The 19,301-nt window shown below is 36.6% G+C and overlaps 1 protein-coding gene across 7 annotated transcripts in view; it reads left to right on the top strand.

Annotated features, from left to right (window-relative positions):
• Nucleotides 1-18,359, top strand: part of PHTF2 (putative homeodomain transcription factor 2) — a 76,824-nt gene extending 58,465 nt beyond the window's left edge. For all 7 annotated transcript variants that reach the window (XM_068400413.1, XM_068400414.1, XM_068400408.1 and 4 more), the window contains 8 exons: nt 144-272; nt 1,440-1,712; nt 2,785-2,916; nt 5,395-5,481; nt 6,484-6,639; nt 11,301-11,396; nt 15,275-15,400; nt 16,182-18,359. In XM_068400413.1, coding sequence (XP_068256514.1) covers nt 144-272; nt 1,440-1,712; nt 2,785-2,916; nt 5,395-5,481; nt 6,484-6,639; nt 11,301-11,396; nt 15,275-15,400; nt 16,182-16,202 — 1,020 coding nt within the window. In that variant the 3' untranslated portion in view covers nt 16,203-18,359. The remainder of the gene's footprint in view (nt 1-143; nt 273-1,439; nt 1,713-2,784; nt 2,917-5,394; nt 5,482-6,483; nt 6,640-11,300; nt 11,397-15,274; nt 15,401-16,181) is intronic.
• Nucleotides 18,360-19,301: the final 942 nt, after the last annotated feature.

Here is a 19,301-nt window from a genome sequence, read left to right as displayed (position 1 = left end):
GTAGAAGTAAATGCTATAAAACAATATTTTGTTAGTCTAAAGCGTTTTTTTTTGTCAGCATATTGCTGACAAAGGCATATTGACACGACAGAGATTTGTATAGATTTTTATCTCTGATGGAATATATTCCTTGCCTTCCCCAGAGTCATTTGCCTTGGATCCACAGTTTAAATCCAGGACTAGAAAAAATAAGTGCAATTGTATGGGAGGGTAATGACTGCAAGAAAGCAGATATGTCTGTGCTTGAAATCAGTGGTATGATAATGAACAGAGTGAGTATTCTTTTTACTTTACGCAAATATTGTATTTTAAGAGTCTAAGCACTACCAAAAATAAGCTTGTTTTATGATGTTTTTTTGGGGTTTTTTTTACATTTTTTTTTAAAGTATCTGTTATTGACATTATTGTTCCATGGCTTACATCACTCTGATTTACTTGCTACTAACAGATAAAAGAGCTACCAAATCTTAAAGTGTTGGGACAATAAAATGTGTTTGCATTGTTAGGTGCTTACTAACATAGCCAACCTCTGTTTTATTGTTCCAAAGCGATATATGCTGTGAATATTCTTATTTACCTTCTTGATTCTGATAAACAACTAATATGCTGGGTTAGGAATATACAGACCTGAGTATCTGGATGCTAAAGTTAAGACTGGAAAAGAAGGCTTTCCTCTTTAGGAAAGAAACATCTGAGGATGAGTGGGATGTCTCACTAGTTCTCTCTTCTTTTTCCTAGTACTCCTCTTCAGGAGACAGTTGGAAAAGCATTTAGTTGACGTCGTACTCTTTTTCAATATAGACAACTTAGCCATTTTGTAGAGTTGAATATAAAATCCTAGCATAGCTTAAGAAAACTATCACTAATTCTGACAAGTTGATACTTACCATCTCCAACTTGTTAAGAAGCAGTGTATCACAAACTTAGTTCAGAGTCTCTGTACCTGACTTGGAGACGATACAGTTTTGAGTGCAATTCACAGTAGAATCAAACTCAACAAAGCCATAGCCAGCACAACAGAACTCCAGTCCTGTCTGTACTGTGAGCACTTTGATTACTTTAAAAAACATACAACCTAAAAGCAAAACACAAATAGGAGCAACATACAGGATGTAAGCAACACAGTCTGAATGGTTCACTTTGCTAATTCAGTGTCGAATGAATTTTTAATACAAGAATATGCACATAACTGCAATGTTATGTTGTTGGGTTTTTAAACGATCTGTCATGTTTGGTTCCTGTGCAGTAAGTGCTCTTTGAGGACTTCCTTTTTCTTAATAGTAAATTATAAAGATGCTTGGTTGAAGGTTTCATATAACTTATCAGGTTATAAAGTATTCTTTCTGATAGCAAGACAGTAACATTAATAATTTATTTGTTGACTTAATCCCAAATTAATTCCAAAATTAAAAATATACTTTGTTTTCTTTTGCTTTTAGGTGAACAGCTATATACCAGGAATTGGTTATCAGATTTTTGGAAACGTCATATCTTTAATCTTGGGTTTAATGCCATTTGTCTTTCGACTTTCCCAAGCTAAAGATTTGGAACAACTAGCTACACATTCTGCCACAGAACTTTGTGTGACTGCGTTTGGATCAAATGGAGACATTCTGGTTCTTTCAATGGTTATCATAAGTTTCGTGGTCCGTGTGTCTCTAGTGTGGATTTTCTTTTTTCTGCTATGTGTAGCAGAGAGGACATATAAACAGGTACGAACAGCAAACCAAGAGGCTTCATCCAAAGCAAAACAAGGTTTAATGTTTACATTTTTTGACTTTCTGGATATTTTAAACTTGTTTTCTTCAGCGCACTGTGATTCCTAGATCAATGATGACAAATACTTCAGTGGGCTTACAGTTTAGGAGATGACTCATTGCAATGGATTGAAGTCTCTGTACAGTCTCTGTAGCTAAAGACAAGAGACCTAAACAGGTCTCTTTTTGCTGGAGAGCATTTCTGAGGGAAGACTTTTTAATCTTTTATTTCAGATTTCTGTCTCAATGCATTAACTCAGCTCTTAGTCATGTCCCAGTTTGTCTCAGTTTTCCCCAAGGAGAAGGGGTTTCAATAAAAGAACTCTCTTAAGTTTCCAGTTTGTTGTACCAGTGTGTTTCATTCAAAATCTTCAGTTTAACTCAGAACAGTTCAGTCCAGACCCTAGCCAAGAGCCCTGCCTGCTTTGCTGGTAGATGAGCCCCATGGCTGGAGACCATGAGAGCTGCTATCTGAAGTAATACACCAGTTAATCTATTGCTAGTTGTTGCAATTTAGACTTTTTAAGAGAGTATCAATATCCCTTATTAGCTGCAGAGTGTAGATACTTACTAGTCTGCAAAAGAAACATGTTTATACTTTCTTTTCTCAAATTATAGCCAAAATATGTGATTTAATACAGTAGAATAGAATTAGTCTGCTTCTAATAATCATTTCTGTTGGAAGGAACTTCTGTGATACAGTCACTCTCTAATGCAAATGATTGGCAGGTTTTATTTTCTCCCAAATTTCAAGAGCATAGCAGATCTGTTGTCTGAAATTTGAAGAAAGGAACTCAAAGTACAGCTATGTTTTTCGTTAGAATATGTAGACTTTTAAAACTTTTTAGTGTATCTCCTCTTTTTAGTAACATGCTACTCTTATTTCTGCACTATATTAACATACTTTAATTTACACTGATACATTGTACAGTACTTTGACATTAAGTGAAGCCTTTTTTCTGTTTTCTTTTTAGTGTCCTTGAAAATCAATTAACAATTAAAGTAATATTTTTTTCCTTATCTGCAGAGGCTACTTTTTGCCAAACTTTTTGGTCATCTGACATCTGCCAGAAGGGCAAGAAAATCAGAGGTTCCTCACTTCCGCTTAAAGAAAGTACAGAATATAAAAATGTGGCTTTCTCTCAGGTCCTATCTAAAGGTAAAATAATGTATATTTTTGCTACCACTTTAATATAAAATATCTCATATGCTGTTGATAGAAGGTTGGTATTCTAGTCTGAATTTTTCCTACTGTGCACTTACTGCTCGTGGTGCACATGTGCCCCTAAAGGCTTCATTTTAGTGGCTGGCCCAGCAGTGTCTGCAGGCAGCCAGATCATGAGAACACAGATGCCTATTTTTTACCTTGGAGTAAAGTATGAGTGTGTTCAGAATTGCGAGTCTTGTCCTACAAATGCTAGCAGAAAAGTTGCTCTGGTGAATATTTTGGGTAAAAATGACCACTTGTATATAATACAGACAACACCTTATTGTAAGAGACCAGTCAGTGTCATCAACACAGAAGGAATTTATGAAGCAAGACAGTTTATGTGTGTGTTTGTGCTGAGTGCATACATGCCAGGTGAAGCTAGAAATTCTGCCCAGGTATTATCTGTAGGACATTCCGATCCGTCTATTGGATGTTCAGCTCATATTTGAGTAATCTCCTTGTATCTCTGTACTGATCTTTTCAAGCCAAGAGCATTTTGATGATTCTCTGTGAAAGGATCCATATTATCTAACTCAGGGTTGGCTTTTTCGTTCGTTCCACCCCCTGCCCAAAGTTTTTTTTCCTATTTTTCTCTCTGCATTAGGTAATTCAACTCAGATGAAGCTAGATTTTTCCCCATTTGGTTTCTATAGAACTATTTTTTTGGTGAACAGCAACTGACAATCTCTTGTTAGTGGTGGTAATCCCCTTATTTGCATCTATGCGTCTTTCCAACAGCAATTAAGATAGGCTAGATGAAATCTGCTATCAATAGTTTTTAGAAGTGGGAAAAGGATTATGAAATCATAAATAAGTTACGGTGTAGAGATTAAGGAGTGTGCAAAGCAGGAACTATAAGCAGGCAAAATTTCTAATGTAAAGCACAATCTTAAATTTGAAAGATGCATCGTTTTAAGAGGAATTGAAGCGATTTATTTGCGGCACCCAAATGGATACTTATGGAAGTATCTGTTGGGGAGGTTGAAAAAAAAGGTACCCTTTAAACTTTACATTTGAGAGACTTGTATCTTTTTCCTTGCAGTCTGTAATGTTTTGCTGGGTGGGAGGAAAGGAGGATAACATCACTTGGACAATAGAATGTACTTTTGTTGCTTTAAAGACTGCATATGGTAGCATTGTTGTGGAGAGTGTGTCTTGCCTTCTTTCCTCACAACCACATCTGTATAGTCCACCTTTTCTTATGCCACCAGAAACACTTGCATAATTATGTGGCTAAGAAGAAAGGAATCAGACAGTGGTCAGAGGCAGGTGCATAGGGAACTGACCCAACTGAAAAATAACCAGTCGAGAACAATTTTCACCTCCGTCTGTTGCTTTACTTGGTTCACTGGGCAGCTCTGTAGTGCCTGTGCTAGCACAAGGAAAGGAATGGAGACAAGCAGCTAAGGAGCAGGGCTGCCTTCTTGCAGTGGTGCTGCTGGCATACACTGGCATAGCATTTGTCCAAAATACACTTGCATATTACCTGTTTATATATGTGTATATACACATCTTGGGTCTCGCACAAGCAAAACACTGGCTCAGTATAGAAGTAGTGCACGCATACATGCAGTAGTAATTTGCACTTAATTTTTTTTGTCGGTAGTTAAGCTTCCTATCTCTTTCTCCAAGTTGCAAGGTTATATCTTTCGTGTTTACATCTCCCATTCTTCTCATGGTTATACAATTAGTAGCATGTCTGGAGAACAAAGTTGAGAAATAAATGTCTTATAACTTACGCGTGTTTCAGTGCAGCACAGGATGATTAATTCTTTAATTAAAAAAAAAAGAGGAAGAAGCTCAGTGGATAGAAACATTTCATTGTACCAGTAAGCAAGAAAAAAATGGTTGAAAACAATGAGGTTGCACCTTTCAAGACAAGTGTGTTTGTTCCCCAGTTTTCCTTCTTGTTCTGGGGGAGAGAATTATACTATTACATCTACCACAATGGGACAATGATTTACAGCTACAATTTTTTTGTGTCAAAAAGAGGCAAGTAATGGAAAATACCAACCATGTGAAATTGTATCTTGATATCCTCTTGCGATCTGGTGTACAAAAATCTTTTGTTAGCACTGGTTTGATACTTGGGATTAAAGCCCAGTGCTGTATTGAATTTGTTATGTCAAGGAATGCTGCCTAAATGAAAGTTACTTCACACTGTGAAGGAGCTGACTGAACAAGTGGTGAATATTTTCTTTTGTCATAGTGATCTTCAAATGCAACACCTGAATTAATCTCATGTGCCTTTAGGGACATTCAAATGTAGTGATATTAATAGGATCTAATGGTGTTTGGAATTTAGATGGCCAGATTACGAGCCATGATGAAACATAGGTTCAAGGTGTGAATCTAACGGGATATGCTAAATATCAACGCTGATTGGGTAGGGTTTCACTCACATATATGCATATCCTTTATTTTCAGCGTCGAGGTCCTCAACGCTCAGTCGATGTGATAGTTTCATCTGCCTTCCTACTGACTATCTCAGTTGTGTTCATCTGTTGTGCGCAGGTGAGGAAATCTTACTTTTATAGAAACGGCCATGACTTAAATAATTTTAAAATAATTTTGAACACCTTTTGCATGGTGATTCCTATTAAGTTAAAAGACCACAGTGAAAAATCAATTGTTACAGCTTTTCAGAAGATTAAGCTCCATTTTCTATTGTTCGTTTTTATCTGCTTTAGAATATTATTCTTTAAGAGCTAAAGAAACTTATTGACAGCATAATTCCTAACATGGTATTATTACTGTTTGTTAAATTTGTGTCCTCTTTCATTTTCCATAGTGGATTTTGGAACATGGGGTTTTTTTCTAACATTTTGCATCAAAACATACTTCTGCAAAGACAGTTGACATTGGCCTTGGTTGATTATTTTTGTGAGAAATGAGGTTGTTGGCTATCTGAGCCTGCCCTCTAGTGGGCTGTCTTCTAGTGAGCAAATCTATGTTTAAAGATGATTTCTACTGCTTAAACTTTTTCCTTGAGTTTCTGTTTTGGAATACAGGGAAGCTTCTGAAGGCTTCTGCTTGTATTTTTTTCTACTTTCTTCCCTACTTAGTGCTAATGTGTTTTCTGGGTAGCTAACTACAAATATTTTAATAAGAGTATAATTTAGCTGTAACTCTGCTTGGATTCAATTTTCTGTATTCTTCAGTGCATTTGAGTCTATATTTTGTTTTTATCCCATATAGTGTCTTTGCAAGTTTGAACACGAGTTTAAAATTGTCTTAGCGTGTGTATTTTTTTCTATTGCTTTAGGGATATGAAAAAAAGATATGTCTGAATTCTGATTGAGCCTTTCAGAGCATGTATTTTCTCAAACCTTGTGTCTTTGACACAGTGTTGATTTTAAATTATGATTCAAAAATCTGTGATGCCTAAAAAGAATCCATATACTTATTACTGGGAAATCTTTCTTGAAGTTGGGGAGATATTTAATTGTTTTCTTATGTTGTAATGTAATTATTACTTTGAATTAAATTTTGATTTTTTTTTCTCTTTGTTTTCAGCTGCTTCACATGCATGAGATTTTCCTTGATTGTCACTACAATTGGGAACTTGTAATTTGGTGCATTTCACTGACTCTTTTTCTCTTAAGATTTGTTACTCTTGGATCTGAAACCAGTAAAAAGTACAGCAATACCTCAATATTACTTACTGAGCAGGTGAGAATTTGTATAGACCTATGTTTTTATATCTAAAGTCATTCATGTGGTAGGTCTCAGGCATGCATTTTAGATGTATTAAAACAGTCTGGATTAGGGAGTTAATTATGGTGTAGTGAAACAACACTTTACAACCTGAAGTTCAATTTCTGTGAGACGTGTATGACTGTTTAAAAGTTGTATGGAACATTGAGATGGCCATATCCCAATTTCTCTTTAAGTGAGCGGGCTTAGAGATATCAGTATATGTCATTTGATATAATTAAAGATCTAACAGTACACAAACACTAAAAGTAGCTTTTAAACAGGAAAAAGAATCCTGAACTCTCAAAGTGTTGAATGGGAGAGTAAAAGATTTGAAAACAAACTTACCCTCTACAAAGTGGGTCACTGTTTCCAGTCCAATAATTTTGACCTGCTAGGTTGTGTGGATTACATATAGTCTCCTCTACACTCCTTGGAAACTTTTTCTTTCAGTCATCTGTCAAGCTTGGCTTTGGGTCTACGTACTTTTCTTCCCAGGAATGTTCTAGTTTGTACTGCGAACTTCCCTCTCTGCTCTGCCTGGCACTGCGGATAGTTTTCTGAGCTAATCATGTTCAATTAGTCTTAGATAAGAAGCAATCTCTTTCTGCTCAGAGAGGTTTCACACTGGTGCGAAACACAGTGTTCAGGACGAAGTAAATAGGCAGTTCAAGAAACCTTCACAGTTTTCCTACAGGAGATGTGTTCAAGTTGGAGAAAAAAGTCTTCCAAAACTAAGACTCCCGAAGTCAGGATGTGAAGCTTATGACAGATGGTGTAAATGGCTGCTTACATATTTTGCCCAATGAGAATTCATTCTGTCTTTACTAAAGATGTTGAGGCTAGACAGTGAGAAGACAGACTGCATGTTTACCTTGTCCTGAATGCCGTGTTTTGCACCAGTGTGAGACCTCTCAGAGTTCCTGAGCCGGGAGAGCTTTGCATTGTTCTGTTGACCCTCAGAGTATGAATAGCCCAATCACAGAATCAGTCAGGTTGGAAGAGACCTCTGGGATCATCGAGTCCAACCATTGCCCTGACACCACCATGTCAACTAGACCATGGCACTAAGTGCCGTGTCCAGTCTTTTCTTAAACACATCCAGAGATGGTGACTCCACCACCTCCCTGGGCAGCCCGTTCCAATGTCTAGTGACCCTTTTTGAAAAGAAATTCTTCCTAATGTCCAACCTGAACCTCCCCTGGTGAAGCTTGAGGCTGTGTCCTCTTGTCCTATCGCTAGTTGCCTGGGAGAAGAGGCCGACTCCCACTCCACTACAACCTCCCTTCAGGTAGTTGTAGACTGCAATAAGGTCACCTCGGAGCCTCCTCCAGGCTAAACAACCCCAGCTCCCTCAGCCGTTCCTCATAGGTCTGTGCCAGTGAAGTTTGTCCTCTGTTTCTGGAATGAAAATGGAGGGAAATGTTGGGGATAAGGATTGGGAAAAAATGCAGAGAGCAAGGTGAGAGAGAGAATGTCAAGCATTAGTTTTGCTTTCATAGGTTTCTACACTATGCTCTTCATGAGAGTCAGTGTTTGAAGATTTTAAGCAGGCATGGACATTGAAAGGAGCACTCTTTCTATATCCTCAGAACTAAAAAAAAAAGTGCTATGTCATCAGACATTTAGCTTTGTATTGAATCCTGCTTATCCTGTTATAAGTCATTTCCCTCAAAAAGGCCTGAGAGCTTTATGAAATGAAAACCAAAATAGAATTCACAATTGTTTCTCAGAAAATAAAAAGGATACACGTCACCCTGGGTAGAACTCATTTTGGACTGGTTTCACATGCTAGCTGAATACTACAGCATATTTACAGTGTTACAGAATCACAGAATGTTAGGGATTGGAAGGAACCTTGAAATATCATCTAGTCCAATCCCCCTGCCGGAGCAGGATTGCCTAGATCATGTCACACAGGAACACGTCCAGGCGGGTTTTGAATGTCTCCAGAGAAGGAGACTCCACAACCTCTCTGGGCAGCCTGTTCCAGTGTTCAGCTACCCTCACCGTAAAGAAGTTTTTCCTCATATTTATGTGGAACCTCCTGTGTTCCAGCTTGCACCCGTTGCCCCTTGTCCTGTCAATGGATGTCACTGAGAAGAGCCTGGCTCCATCCTCATGACACTTGCCCTTTACATATTTAAAAACATTAATGAGGTCCCCCCTCAGTCTCCTCTTCTCCAAGCTAAAGAGACCCAGCTCCCTCAGCCTCTCCTCAGAAGGGAGATGTTCCACTCCCTTAATCATCTTCGTGGCTCTGTGCTGGACTCTCTCTAGCAGTTCCCTGTCCTTCTTGAACTGAGGGGCCCAGAACTGGACACAATATTCCAGATGCGGCCTCACCAGGGCAGAGTAGAGGGGGAGGAGAACCTCTCTTGACCTGCTAACCACACCCCTTCTAATACAGCCCAGGATGCCATTGGCCTTCTTGGCCACAAGGGCACACTGCTGGCTCATGGTCATCCTGCTGTCCACTAGGACCCCCAGGTCCCTTTCCCCTACTCTGCTCTCCAACAGATCTGTCCCCAACTTGTACTGGTACATGGGGTTGTTCTTGCCCAGATGCAGGACTCTACACTTGCCCTTGTTTTATTTCATTAAATTTCTCCCCGCCCAACTCTCCAGCCTGTCTAGGTCTCTCTGAATGGCAGCACAGCCTTCTGGTGCGTCAGCCAGTGTTCTTGAGACAGATTCGTGGAAGTCAGACATTTTAGCCTTTCACGAAGAGGCCAAGCCCAAACAATTGACTGACACTCACTTGATCTAAAAAAGCACACCTGAATTGGTGTCCTTGAAAATCGCACACTAGTGTTGTTAGGCTTACTGAGGAGAGAATGAAGCTTTAAAACAAGCAAACAAAAAAACCCAACAAAAATCTCAAAAGAACAAAGAAGCCTAACCTCCAGATTCAATTTAAATGCTTCACGGATAAGATGAAATTGCAAATTCTACTTTCTGTCGGCAAAGTTTCAGCCGCTTCCGTGCACTTTATATTCAACCTATGAATTTTATGATTAAGAGTCATGATGGGAAACTAAAAGATCCATCATTTTACATCAAGGGATTTTTTAACTGTGGGCTGTTTGCCTGTAATTTTTTCAAGTCCTTCTGAAAGTGTGGTTAATTGGTCTTGTAAATTAAGTGCCTCAGTTGTTCCTTGTTGGGTAAAATACAACGTATGATCTGATCAAAGTTGTCATCTTGCCAGTTTCAAGTCTCAGAATAGGTATGGTAGATGACTGTGCATATACTCATTCAAACTCCCTGCCTGATTCAAAATTTGTTATTGAATGTTGATTTTTTTTTTTCATAAATTAATGAAATCATAGTAACTGTTAAAAGACATTTGAACTTTCCTAGGGTTTATTACCTACCACTTTTTCAGAGTTGCAAAATAGAGCTTTTATTCTTAGTTTATTCCTGTTTATAAACACTTGAATTGTTGGAATCAGTAATTTTATATTTAAGGACTGGAATGTCTTTGTCTCTAAAAGCATAATTTACTTTAAAATTAAATTGATGGTTTGGGAGCTTGACATGCCTTGGAATACATTAGGCATAGTTTTTGATTTTTAACTTGTGTAGGAAACTTACAGTGACCTTTTTAGGGCGATCTGATAATATTCAGTTACTTCATTTAGATGTCTGTGGTCCTTATTCCAATAACATACATATCATCATACAGTATCACTTCCTTTTTGCAACTTCGCTTCTGTAGCTTGGTAAGGGTCTCTGTCATCTGAAGGACTACTTTAGCATATTGCTAAATTGTTCATTTTTTATTTTGTTGAAGGTTGTCATCCTAAAATAAAAAGTTCACAACTTATCAAGATATTTTTCCTGTGATTTGCTTTTGTTATGCAATAAAAAAGAAAAACAAACCTTTTCGTGGTCTAGGATATCAAAGAGAGGCCATTTGAGAATGAAAGCTGGTGTTTCAGAATTGCTAGAAGGCCAAAAGAGAGCTAGTTTGTACTCTTAACTAAACTTTCTCGGAAACAAGGACCTAAAAAAGTCTGGATCACAGAAGTGTTGAAATGATCAGTATAGTGTTCTTCTACAACAATAATGACTTTAATAATTTTTCAAATATTTCAAGGCACTGGAAAGATTGATTTTCTGCACTCAAGGTGCTCGTGAAGTACTCAATTATACTAAAATCTTTTGAAAGAAATTACACTTCAGCAGAATTGCGTTTCAGCATTTCAGTCTATTCAATAACTTTGGGGATGTGAAGCCTTGTAAGGTCTGCATACTAGTATAAAACCTTCTGGAAATGAATTGACAAACGTCAAGACAATTATTGAAGGAGGAAAAAGAAATTATGCAAACCTTATATAGGTGGTGGCTTTTCTTGCCTAGTTTGTAGATTACACTAAACTTTAAAGTTGTTGCTATAATAGTGTCAAATCTATTCTGTTATGTCATAAAACATTGTATTTTCCTGTGGTTCTGAGCCAGTATTTGTTCTTAAATATTAAAAGAGAAGCAAAAAATTTGCTCGCTTGCAGAAATATCATTGCTGTTCTGTCATATGGCTGCTGAGTAATCACTTCATTTTATTATTAAATATTTCCAAATGAATTCCTTTAAATTCTGAATAAGTGGTGATACTCGTGTTTTATTTAAATCAGATAAACTTGTACTTGAAAATGGAGAAGAAGCCTAATAAGAAGGAGGAACTGACATTAGTGAACAATGTTTTAAAACTTGCTACTAAGTTATTGAAGGTAAGAACTAAAATAGTATTACTGTATTATATATATCTAAGAAGCAGAATAGATTGCTTAATGAGTCACTTGTGTTACTTCTGTAGGCAGTACAGTATGCTTTGATTTAAATGTGCTCTGTAACTCTGTCACGGTGACACTGCTTGTTCATACACTACAGTCTGTTGCTATCATTGTTGATTACAAATTATTATTATATACAATAAGTTTTATTCTTTAACAGTATATGAGCAGCATGAGAGAAAGTACTTCAGGATGGACAGGATGATGAACCCTTGGGAATAAATGATGCCATTTTGTTGTCTGTTTTGAGTCTCCGTATCTGTTTCTAGTAATAACCTACTGGAGGAGTTGTATTCTTCCACAAAAATAGTTCCTCTTAAAAACTGTCAGTGGTTAGCGTTTCGAATTAAAACTAGGTTATACTTGATGTCTTCTTTACTTACTGCCATAGAAGAATCCTTTTGTAAGAGAGAGAGAAATTCTTGCATAGGTCCCTTTATAAGTGAATTAAAGATATGAATTTCATTTAATGTAATTCAAATATTTAAGTCAGCTGTGTCCTTGAACTATTTGGCATTTTTTTTTTCATGGAATTTTGCTGATTAGTAGAAAAGTTTTTTGCTTATGCAATGTTATCCTGTTTGCCAACTAACTATACTTGATAGGTAGAAGATACTTCTTCATGGTGAGAGAACATTTATTTTTTTATTACTTCCCATTTCTAGAATTCTGCAGAAGAAAAATCATCTTACTTTCACTCATCTGGAGCTAGAGCATGGACATACTTAGGGCTTTTTTAAAGTTGTTGTTATTATTGTAAACAAAGCAGTGGTTGAAGTTCTTGGGAAGACATATTTGATCCTAAATTGCCTCTGCTGAGTTCTTCTGTTCTTTGAAACTCACAGATCTGTCATAATTTGGGCAGCGAGCTGGTTTGTTCTTTTGTTTGTATCGGAGCTTAATTCTTGCTCCAGAAATGTCTCATTGTCCTTCAGACTAACCATTTTCCTAATACAAAACGTAGGCAAGGGTTACCTGAATGCCAAGTAAGAGTGATAAATTTAACAGTTGAAAAACTTTTTATATTTTAGGTTTGGCTTTTATGAACAAGTAAAATCAATTAGATCTAGTATTCCTTATGTGTTTTTACACTAGAATTAACAGTATATAACTTACAATTGACTGAAGTGGGCTTTCAAAGAGGAAGCCAGGCCTAACACTACAAAAAACCAAATTAATGACTTGCCTCCCCACCTCTCTTGGCATGGTGTTTCAGTGCTTAATCACTTCTATTGATGTGTAAACTATTTTTAAATTAAATTTGTCTAGCTTCAGCTTTCAGTATTTGGATCTTGTTATACCTGCTGCTGTTATGGTAAAGTTCTTAAAGAGATGCTGCTGATTGTTATTCTTGGATTCAGAAGTAAGGTAACGACAGTATTTTGATTTCTCCTTCAGGGAATCAGCTTCTTGATTTAGTCCAAGATAGAGTGGTCATGTAGAACGGTTTCTCAGGAATGGCTGGCAAATGTAAAAATATTTTCCTCCCCCTCAGATAAATTTCCTTCAATCCTCAAACCCCTCCCACCACGTTTGGGTATAGCACAACTGATACTGATTCCATGAGCAGACATCCCCCTCAGTAGAGGGAATGGCTGGATTATCATACAGTAAACCTGAACCATATATTTCATTGCCTTTATACCTTTCCTCTGTGGTCAGGAAAATTCAAGCCTATTAAGAGAAACAAGTGGGGTGTTTTGCATGTAATGGTGCTTTAAGACCTTGCTGCCTCATTCTACCACACATTGAATTCTGGTCACTTACCCCTTTGATTCCTGTGAGCTAAGGAGCAGTTCTTAAAATGAAGCTTAAACTCTGTTTAATCTAGCCAGCTAGTAGCTGAGATGATGGAGTATTTCTTCTAGTCAGCTGAGTAATTCTCCCCACCAGCACACCTTTAACAGCGTGTGTGGTCCCCTTGTCTCAAAAAAAGTACGCAGCACTTCCCATGAGAGGACTGATGGAGACAGCAAGGACTCAAAACTGACAAAGCAGCAGCTTGGGAGTAATGGTACAGCGATACGGAGAGCCTGGCTAAGTCAGCTATTGACTGTATCTCTTGGTATAAGAATAAGGGACTGCAAAGCTTTTAGGACCTGTTTTTGGAACAAACGAAGGGAAGTATTGTCTGTGCGTCAAGTAGCAAACTTGTGCAACTGTTGGTCGAAGGACACAGTGGATGCAGAAAGGTTATCTGGGTTCAAGGAAAGTCTGGACAAGTAGACTAGACAAAGCACAACAGATTCAGGGTATCTCAGGAGCTGAAATGTTTGTGTGCTGTGAGAACGTAGGTAGGGTGAGAAGTAGCTGCTGTTCGTGGCAGGATGCTGATCAACCCTTGATCTGATCCACTTCCGTTTTTTTCATTCTTTTCTCAGTGTTTTCAAAAAGGTGTTCATGTTTTAGTCTTTCCAGAAACGTATCAGCTGACATCACCTTTCCAACAGGGAACTTGGCTTTTGTGGCACAAATCCCAGACCCAGGCAGTCACGTAGTTACTGTGAGAACGTGCCCAAAAGTGAGATGGGATTTCCAAGCCATCTACTATGAGCTTTAAATGAATTCTTGGTAGTTAGTGATCGACGCAATTACTTATTTCATGCCCAGTGTGGGGAGTTGTTGTTTTGGGTTTTTTTTTTTTTCAATTTAAATTTGGTTTTGGATGGTTTTGATCGTTAAGCTTTTACTGAAGACTATATTATGTTGAATATTCTTACTATTTTCTTACTCCCAAAATTAGTAAGATGAATCCAAAATATAAAAACTTTTTCCTTAAAAAATTTCTCTGCTATTCTTCTCAGAATCATGTCTTTTGTATCTTTTGTATTTGCAGCAGAGTTTTATACCGCATTATATCTAAATGAAAAGGTTTTTCATTCTTATGTCACCTCTTTTGAAAGAAGATTCAGAGCTCTGAAATTCTTCTTTATTAAAAAACGGTTTATAAGGCCTTGTTCAAGGCCCAGGATGTAATGCAGGAGAGGGATGAAGATGAATTTTGAGCTAGAAAATATAGATGACCAAAGCAGTGATAGTTGTTACACTTTTATATAATCCACTCTTATATTTGAAAACTCTTTTTTTCTTCCTTTATTTGATATATTTCTAGGCCAGAAAAGTTTGGGTGACTTTGTTCACAGATCAGTAGTTGAAAATTGGTGAAATAGCCTCTTTGTTGAAGTTTTGTTGGAGATTAATTTTGGCTAATGCTTTGATCCTTCCAATTAAAAAAAAGAAGTAAATTATTGGCAGTTAAATGGTTATTAGTATTTTTTTCCCTTATCTTCCTTTTCTGGCTATGTTAATCAGTAAATATTCTCAAAATTAATGGAAAAGGAAGGGAATTGCATTAGGAAAGACATTTTTGTTAATTTTTCGTAGTAATGAGGTGGCCTTCTGTCACTTTGGAAAATCTTTTCTTGTTTTTTTGTGGTTCCATTGTCTATCAGCTCTTCTAACACTGACGGTGATTCCTGGAAAATTATATGGAATTCTAAAACGGTGGCACCTTGGTGCCAGGAAAACTAGCTCTCTATTTTCCTGGCTCCATGAGCAAATTGGTAGGTGCTGTAGATGAGTAGCCTCCAAGTTTTTGAAGGGTTATTTAGACACCATCAATCAACAGTCAGTTAATGTGATGGGTATTTTCTTGTACATTGCTTTTTTTTATCTGCAGAAGAATAGGAGAATGTTTTACTCCACTGTGACTTGAAGACTTTCTAAACTATCTAATATTGCTCGGTACATATGTGAACAAAAACCCTTTTGTGTCATTTTTGCTTTTTAACGATGTCATTGTTTTGCATTATTAGGAACTGGACAGTCCCTTTAGGTTATATGGGCTTACAATGAATCCACTGCTTTATAATATCACCCAAGTTGTCATCCTGTCAGCTGTTTCTGGTGTCATCAGTGACTTGCTTGGATTTAATCTAAAGGTAACTACTTGATAAGCATTGTCTTTTTTTCACCATGGCGTTCAGAATGTTATGATGGATGGATCATACATTGTAGCCTAATGAATTCTTAACTGCATTAACTAGAAGATTTATTGTTTGAAAATGGTTATGAATTTTAAGCTATATCAGAAGAATAGTGATGTATTTGTCAAAGCCGCCCTTTAAACATTTTTTGCATTTTTGTCCCTTTCTAAGTTCATTTACGACACATAATTACCAAGAATTCTTAGCCATAAATACAGAGAAATTCATACACAGAAGTACAAGACCTTATTTAACTTTTCTTCATATCCCAGATCTGATTTCTGTCTCGAATTCCTCACTGTTGACCTTGTAGCTCTTTAAGGGATGCAGAAAGATGCAAGCTATCCTTGTCTTGCACCACAGTAAAGTATTGCAGCGAGTATGACCCTGACCAATCTTACACGGTGTCATGTCATCACGGCTGAAGGACTGTCTTGTTAGGTCCTACTCTCTGGCCTCCTCTGAACTACAAACTCGGGAAACTATTTCAAGATTCAGGTTATGAGGCATGTTAGTTTCCACAAGGTTGTAGGACAAAGCCCTTAACTGGCCATTGAGTTTGCTAACATCTACCCATTTTTTTCCTATTAGAAGTAAACAAATGTAAAATTTATTTTATGTATCATAGAATATACAGCAAATGCAATAAGAAAAAAAAATGTGTTGGCATTGCAGTTCTGGTAAACAGAAAACTGAGATGAGAAATAATGTTGATTTACTGCTCTAACTTTTCCAGCTCTGGAAGATCAAATCTTGACAATATATGAAGAAGATGAGATAACACAGTGTTATAGAAAAGCTCATTGATAGACAAAACTGCCTCAAAGCAGCCACTGAATCTGTATTTCAGATGCTACAACCTCTTCAAGGATGTCGTTTGGAAAATTGAAGTGTTTACATCTGTCTGTCTTGTGCAATCTTTGTATTTATTTCATCTTCTCACTGTTTTATGTTCATTTTGGTTGACATTTATATTTTATTTTCAAACTTACTTGTTTAGTTTTGGAAAGGGTCAGATTTGGAAAGGGTCAAAAACTGTGTCTGAGAACTTGAAATCCTGGAAATTGATTACACTAAATTACCGTATCTGTTGTTAAAGCTGAAGCCAATGCTGAACGTTTTTAGTTACAGTAAAGCTATATGGAAGTCATTTGATTTTTGAAAGTGTGGTAAAATTGCTTAGAATATTTCATTTGCACCAGTCATGAGGACAACATAACATCAACAGATGTTTGGTTGCAATAGAAAAGTGAGATATATACAAAAAATAAAGTACTGACAATACAGTATGACAGGTAGCAGAAATATTTTATATTACTATTAGAAGCAAGTGGGAATTTTTTGATATTTTGAATAATTCCAGGATCTGAATTCATATAGGCTGCAGTTTAAATATCCTGGGATATTAATACGGTATTATATAACAAGTCAACAAGTGCTCTTTGATAACACTTATATTAGAGCAATAATTGTAAATGGTTACCATGCTGTATGATATTTTGATAAAATTAAATATTGTATTTATTTGAAATACTGGTCTGTTCTGTGCAGCTCTGACTGCATGCTCAATATGTGCACTTTTTATTGTTACTTTTAATGAGAAACTTTATATATATGCATATAAATGTATATTAATTGGAATATATTATGGTGAACTGTGGAGCAGTATATATTATATGGTGAAGTGGAATATTTAAACAAGCGAAAGATTTTACTAGTGAAAGGAAAGCTATGAATGACTGAGCATAAGATAGATAGATGCTCTCCTCTTGTACACTATAGTATATGCCATTCATACCACATTGAAGTTTAAGAACAGTTAAACACAGAAAACAAGTTCTTGTGGTGAGCAGCAGAGCTCATGAAGCCTTGTATTCTGCAGATTTGTGTCTTCAAATAACCTCCTTTCCTCTCATTCCTCCCCAGCAGGGGCCATTCCCTAGCGCTGGCCTGGCCTGGGGTTTCCCACCTCTCCCTCTGCCTTCTGTCCCTGCCTCCCACATGGACCAGTCATATTGACTCGTGGTTCTTCTGCGGGACAAAAATAGATTTTCAACCCCTGTAGCATCAAGAGTGACTTGGAACAAACTTTCCACATACAAATTATTTTGGGAGGATTAATATCACCAGGCGCAAGTATTCTTACAGTTTGTGTTTCTAAAACAGTGGCTTCATATTGAAAATGACAAGTAATTAGGTGGCAAGAGTCTGGACATTGCACTATGTTTGCTAATCTTCAGAATCTTGAAAGATTTGAAGTAATGTATCTTAAACTTATGTGGTATAAAAATATTTTTATATATAAAGCAACACAAACAAGCATTTTGTATTTTATTTGCCTCTGTACTAAAGTTTAATAATGACCAAAGTGCATTCTGGTTTTTGAAAGAATGTATTACTGGAGCTTTAAGAACATACTGTATTTAGTTTCTCATGTGAAAACTTCAGCTGCATCTGATCTGTTTCTTCTTTCTCTGTTGTTTGATGTTGGGATTGTTTTTAAAAATTAATTTTGTACATTTTTTTCCAAATTATGGTACAGACCTACACAGAACTTAATTTTGCACAAAATATATTTTAAGAATAAAAAAAAGTACAGCAGGAGTTCTATGGGTGATAAAAGATAAGGCTATTGCTTTTTGCAGTCTGTCACTATTACAAAACCATTCTTTACTCTAGAATTTAATTATTTTTAGAAATGTAAAATGGTGAATACACACGTTTTCATGACCTTTTTAAAAAAAGGGAGGGAGGGAAAACATTGTGGTTTTGGTTGAAGGTGAAATTAGTTTAACCATGTATACCTCAGCAACTAGCACTGTGCTGGATTGTTGCACTAACAAATGACGGCTTGGGGAGAGTAAAAGATTTGTGAAATGAAATTAAAAATAATAAAAACCTTTATTTGCTACCATTAGGTATACTCATTATGTCTAAAATGGGAGAGGTTTATTCTTCATCCCTCAATATGGAAAATCCAGTATGCGAAAAGAGGCAAGTAGAAATATGGCAGATCTTGCGTGTTAACTGTTATTTTTTGCCACGTGTTTTGTTACTGAAAGTGTGATCAGGTTTGGAATAAAGCTGTCTATGGTTGATGGTCAAAACAAAAAAAAACAATGCGGTGAGCTATATCTTTTAGTAATATCCAGCATATTTCTGAGTGTTCCTGTTTTGATTTAAATCCATATATTCTATTTTAAATTAAAGCATATTTGGGAAAGAAATCCTGCACATGGAATGCAAATGATGGTTGTCAAAATTGCACTTTATTGCAAGAACACAAACTTTCAGACACTTCTAGTTATGCAAAGTAGTTTCGTTTTATTAAGACTACTGGACATGCAGCTTCCAAATAACTGTTTCTATTTGAAAAATATTGAAACAGAATTCAGTTCTATTTCACCAGGATTTAAGGGATTACTTTCAATCACCATTTTGGCTGTTTTGTTATGTCACAAGATATACTTCCATGTAGAAATCAGAATACAAGCAAACTAAAGTACATCCTGAAATCAAAGTAAAATGTTTCAGTAACATGTTATGGAATATTTGGACAGAATTTGTGTCATAACTTATGTATTTTATCTGTTTGTTTACTGATTAGTGAAATATTTTCTAACAGAAAACGGTTCTATTAACAGCTCTCAAACACCGTTTTTTTTATTAGCTTAGTTTTGGCTTTTCCAAAGCTTAGTCTTTGGACTTGAAGCACGTTCTGCTAGTGCTATCCCCGTGACCACTGATTACTGGGCAGCAGGTTACGCTCCACGCTTGTGTTCATTTGCTCACTGTCTAAACTTAGTCCAAAAGTAGGCTACTTACAGTTTTTTATCCATGTGCTGCTTGCTTAATA

Source organism: Nyctibius grandis, chromosome 5 (genome assembly GCF_013368605.1).
Source record: "Nyctibius grandis isolate bNycGra1 chromosome 5, bNycGra1.pri, whole genome shotgun sequence".
Lineage (NCBI taxonomy): Eukaryota > Metazoa > Chordata > Aves > Nyctibiiformes > Nyctibiidae > Nyctibius > Nyctibius grandis.
The sequence above is the reverse complement of the archived record's forward strand: the minus strand, read 5'-3'. Positions and strand labels throughout refer to the sequence as shown.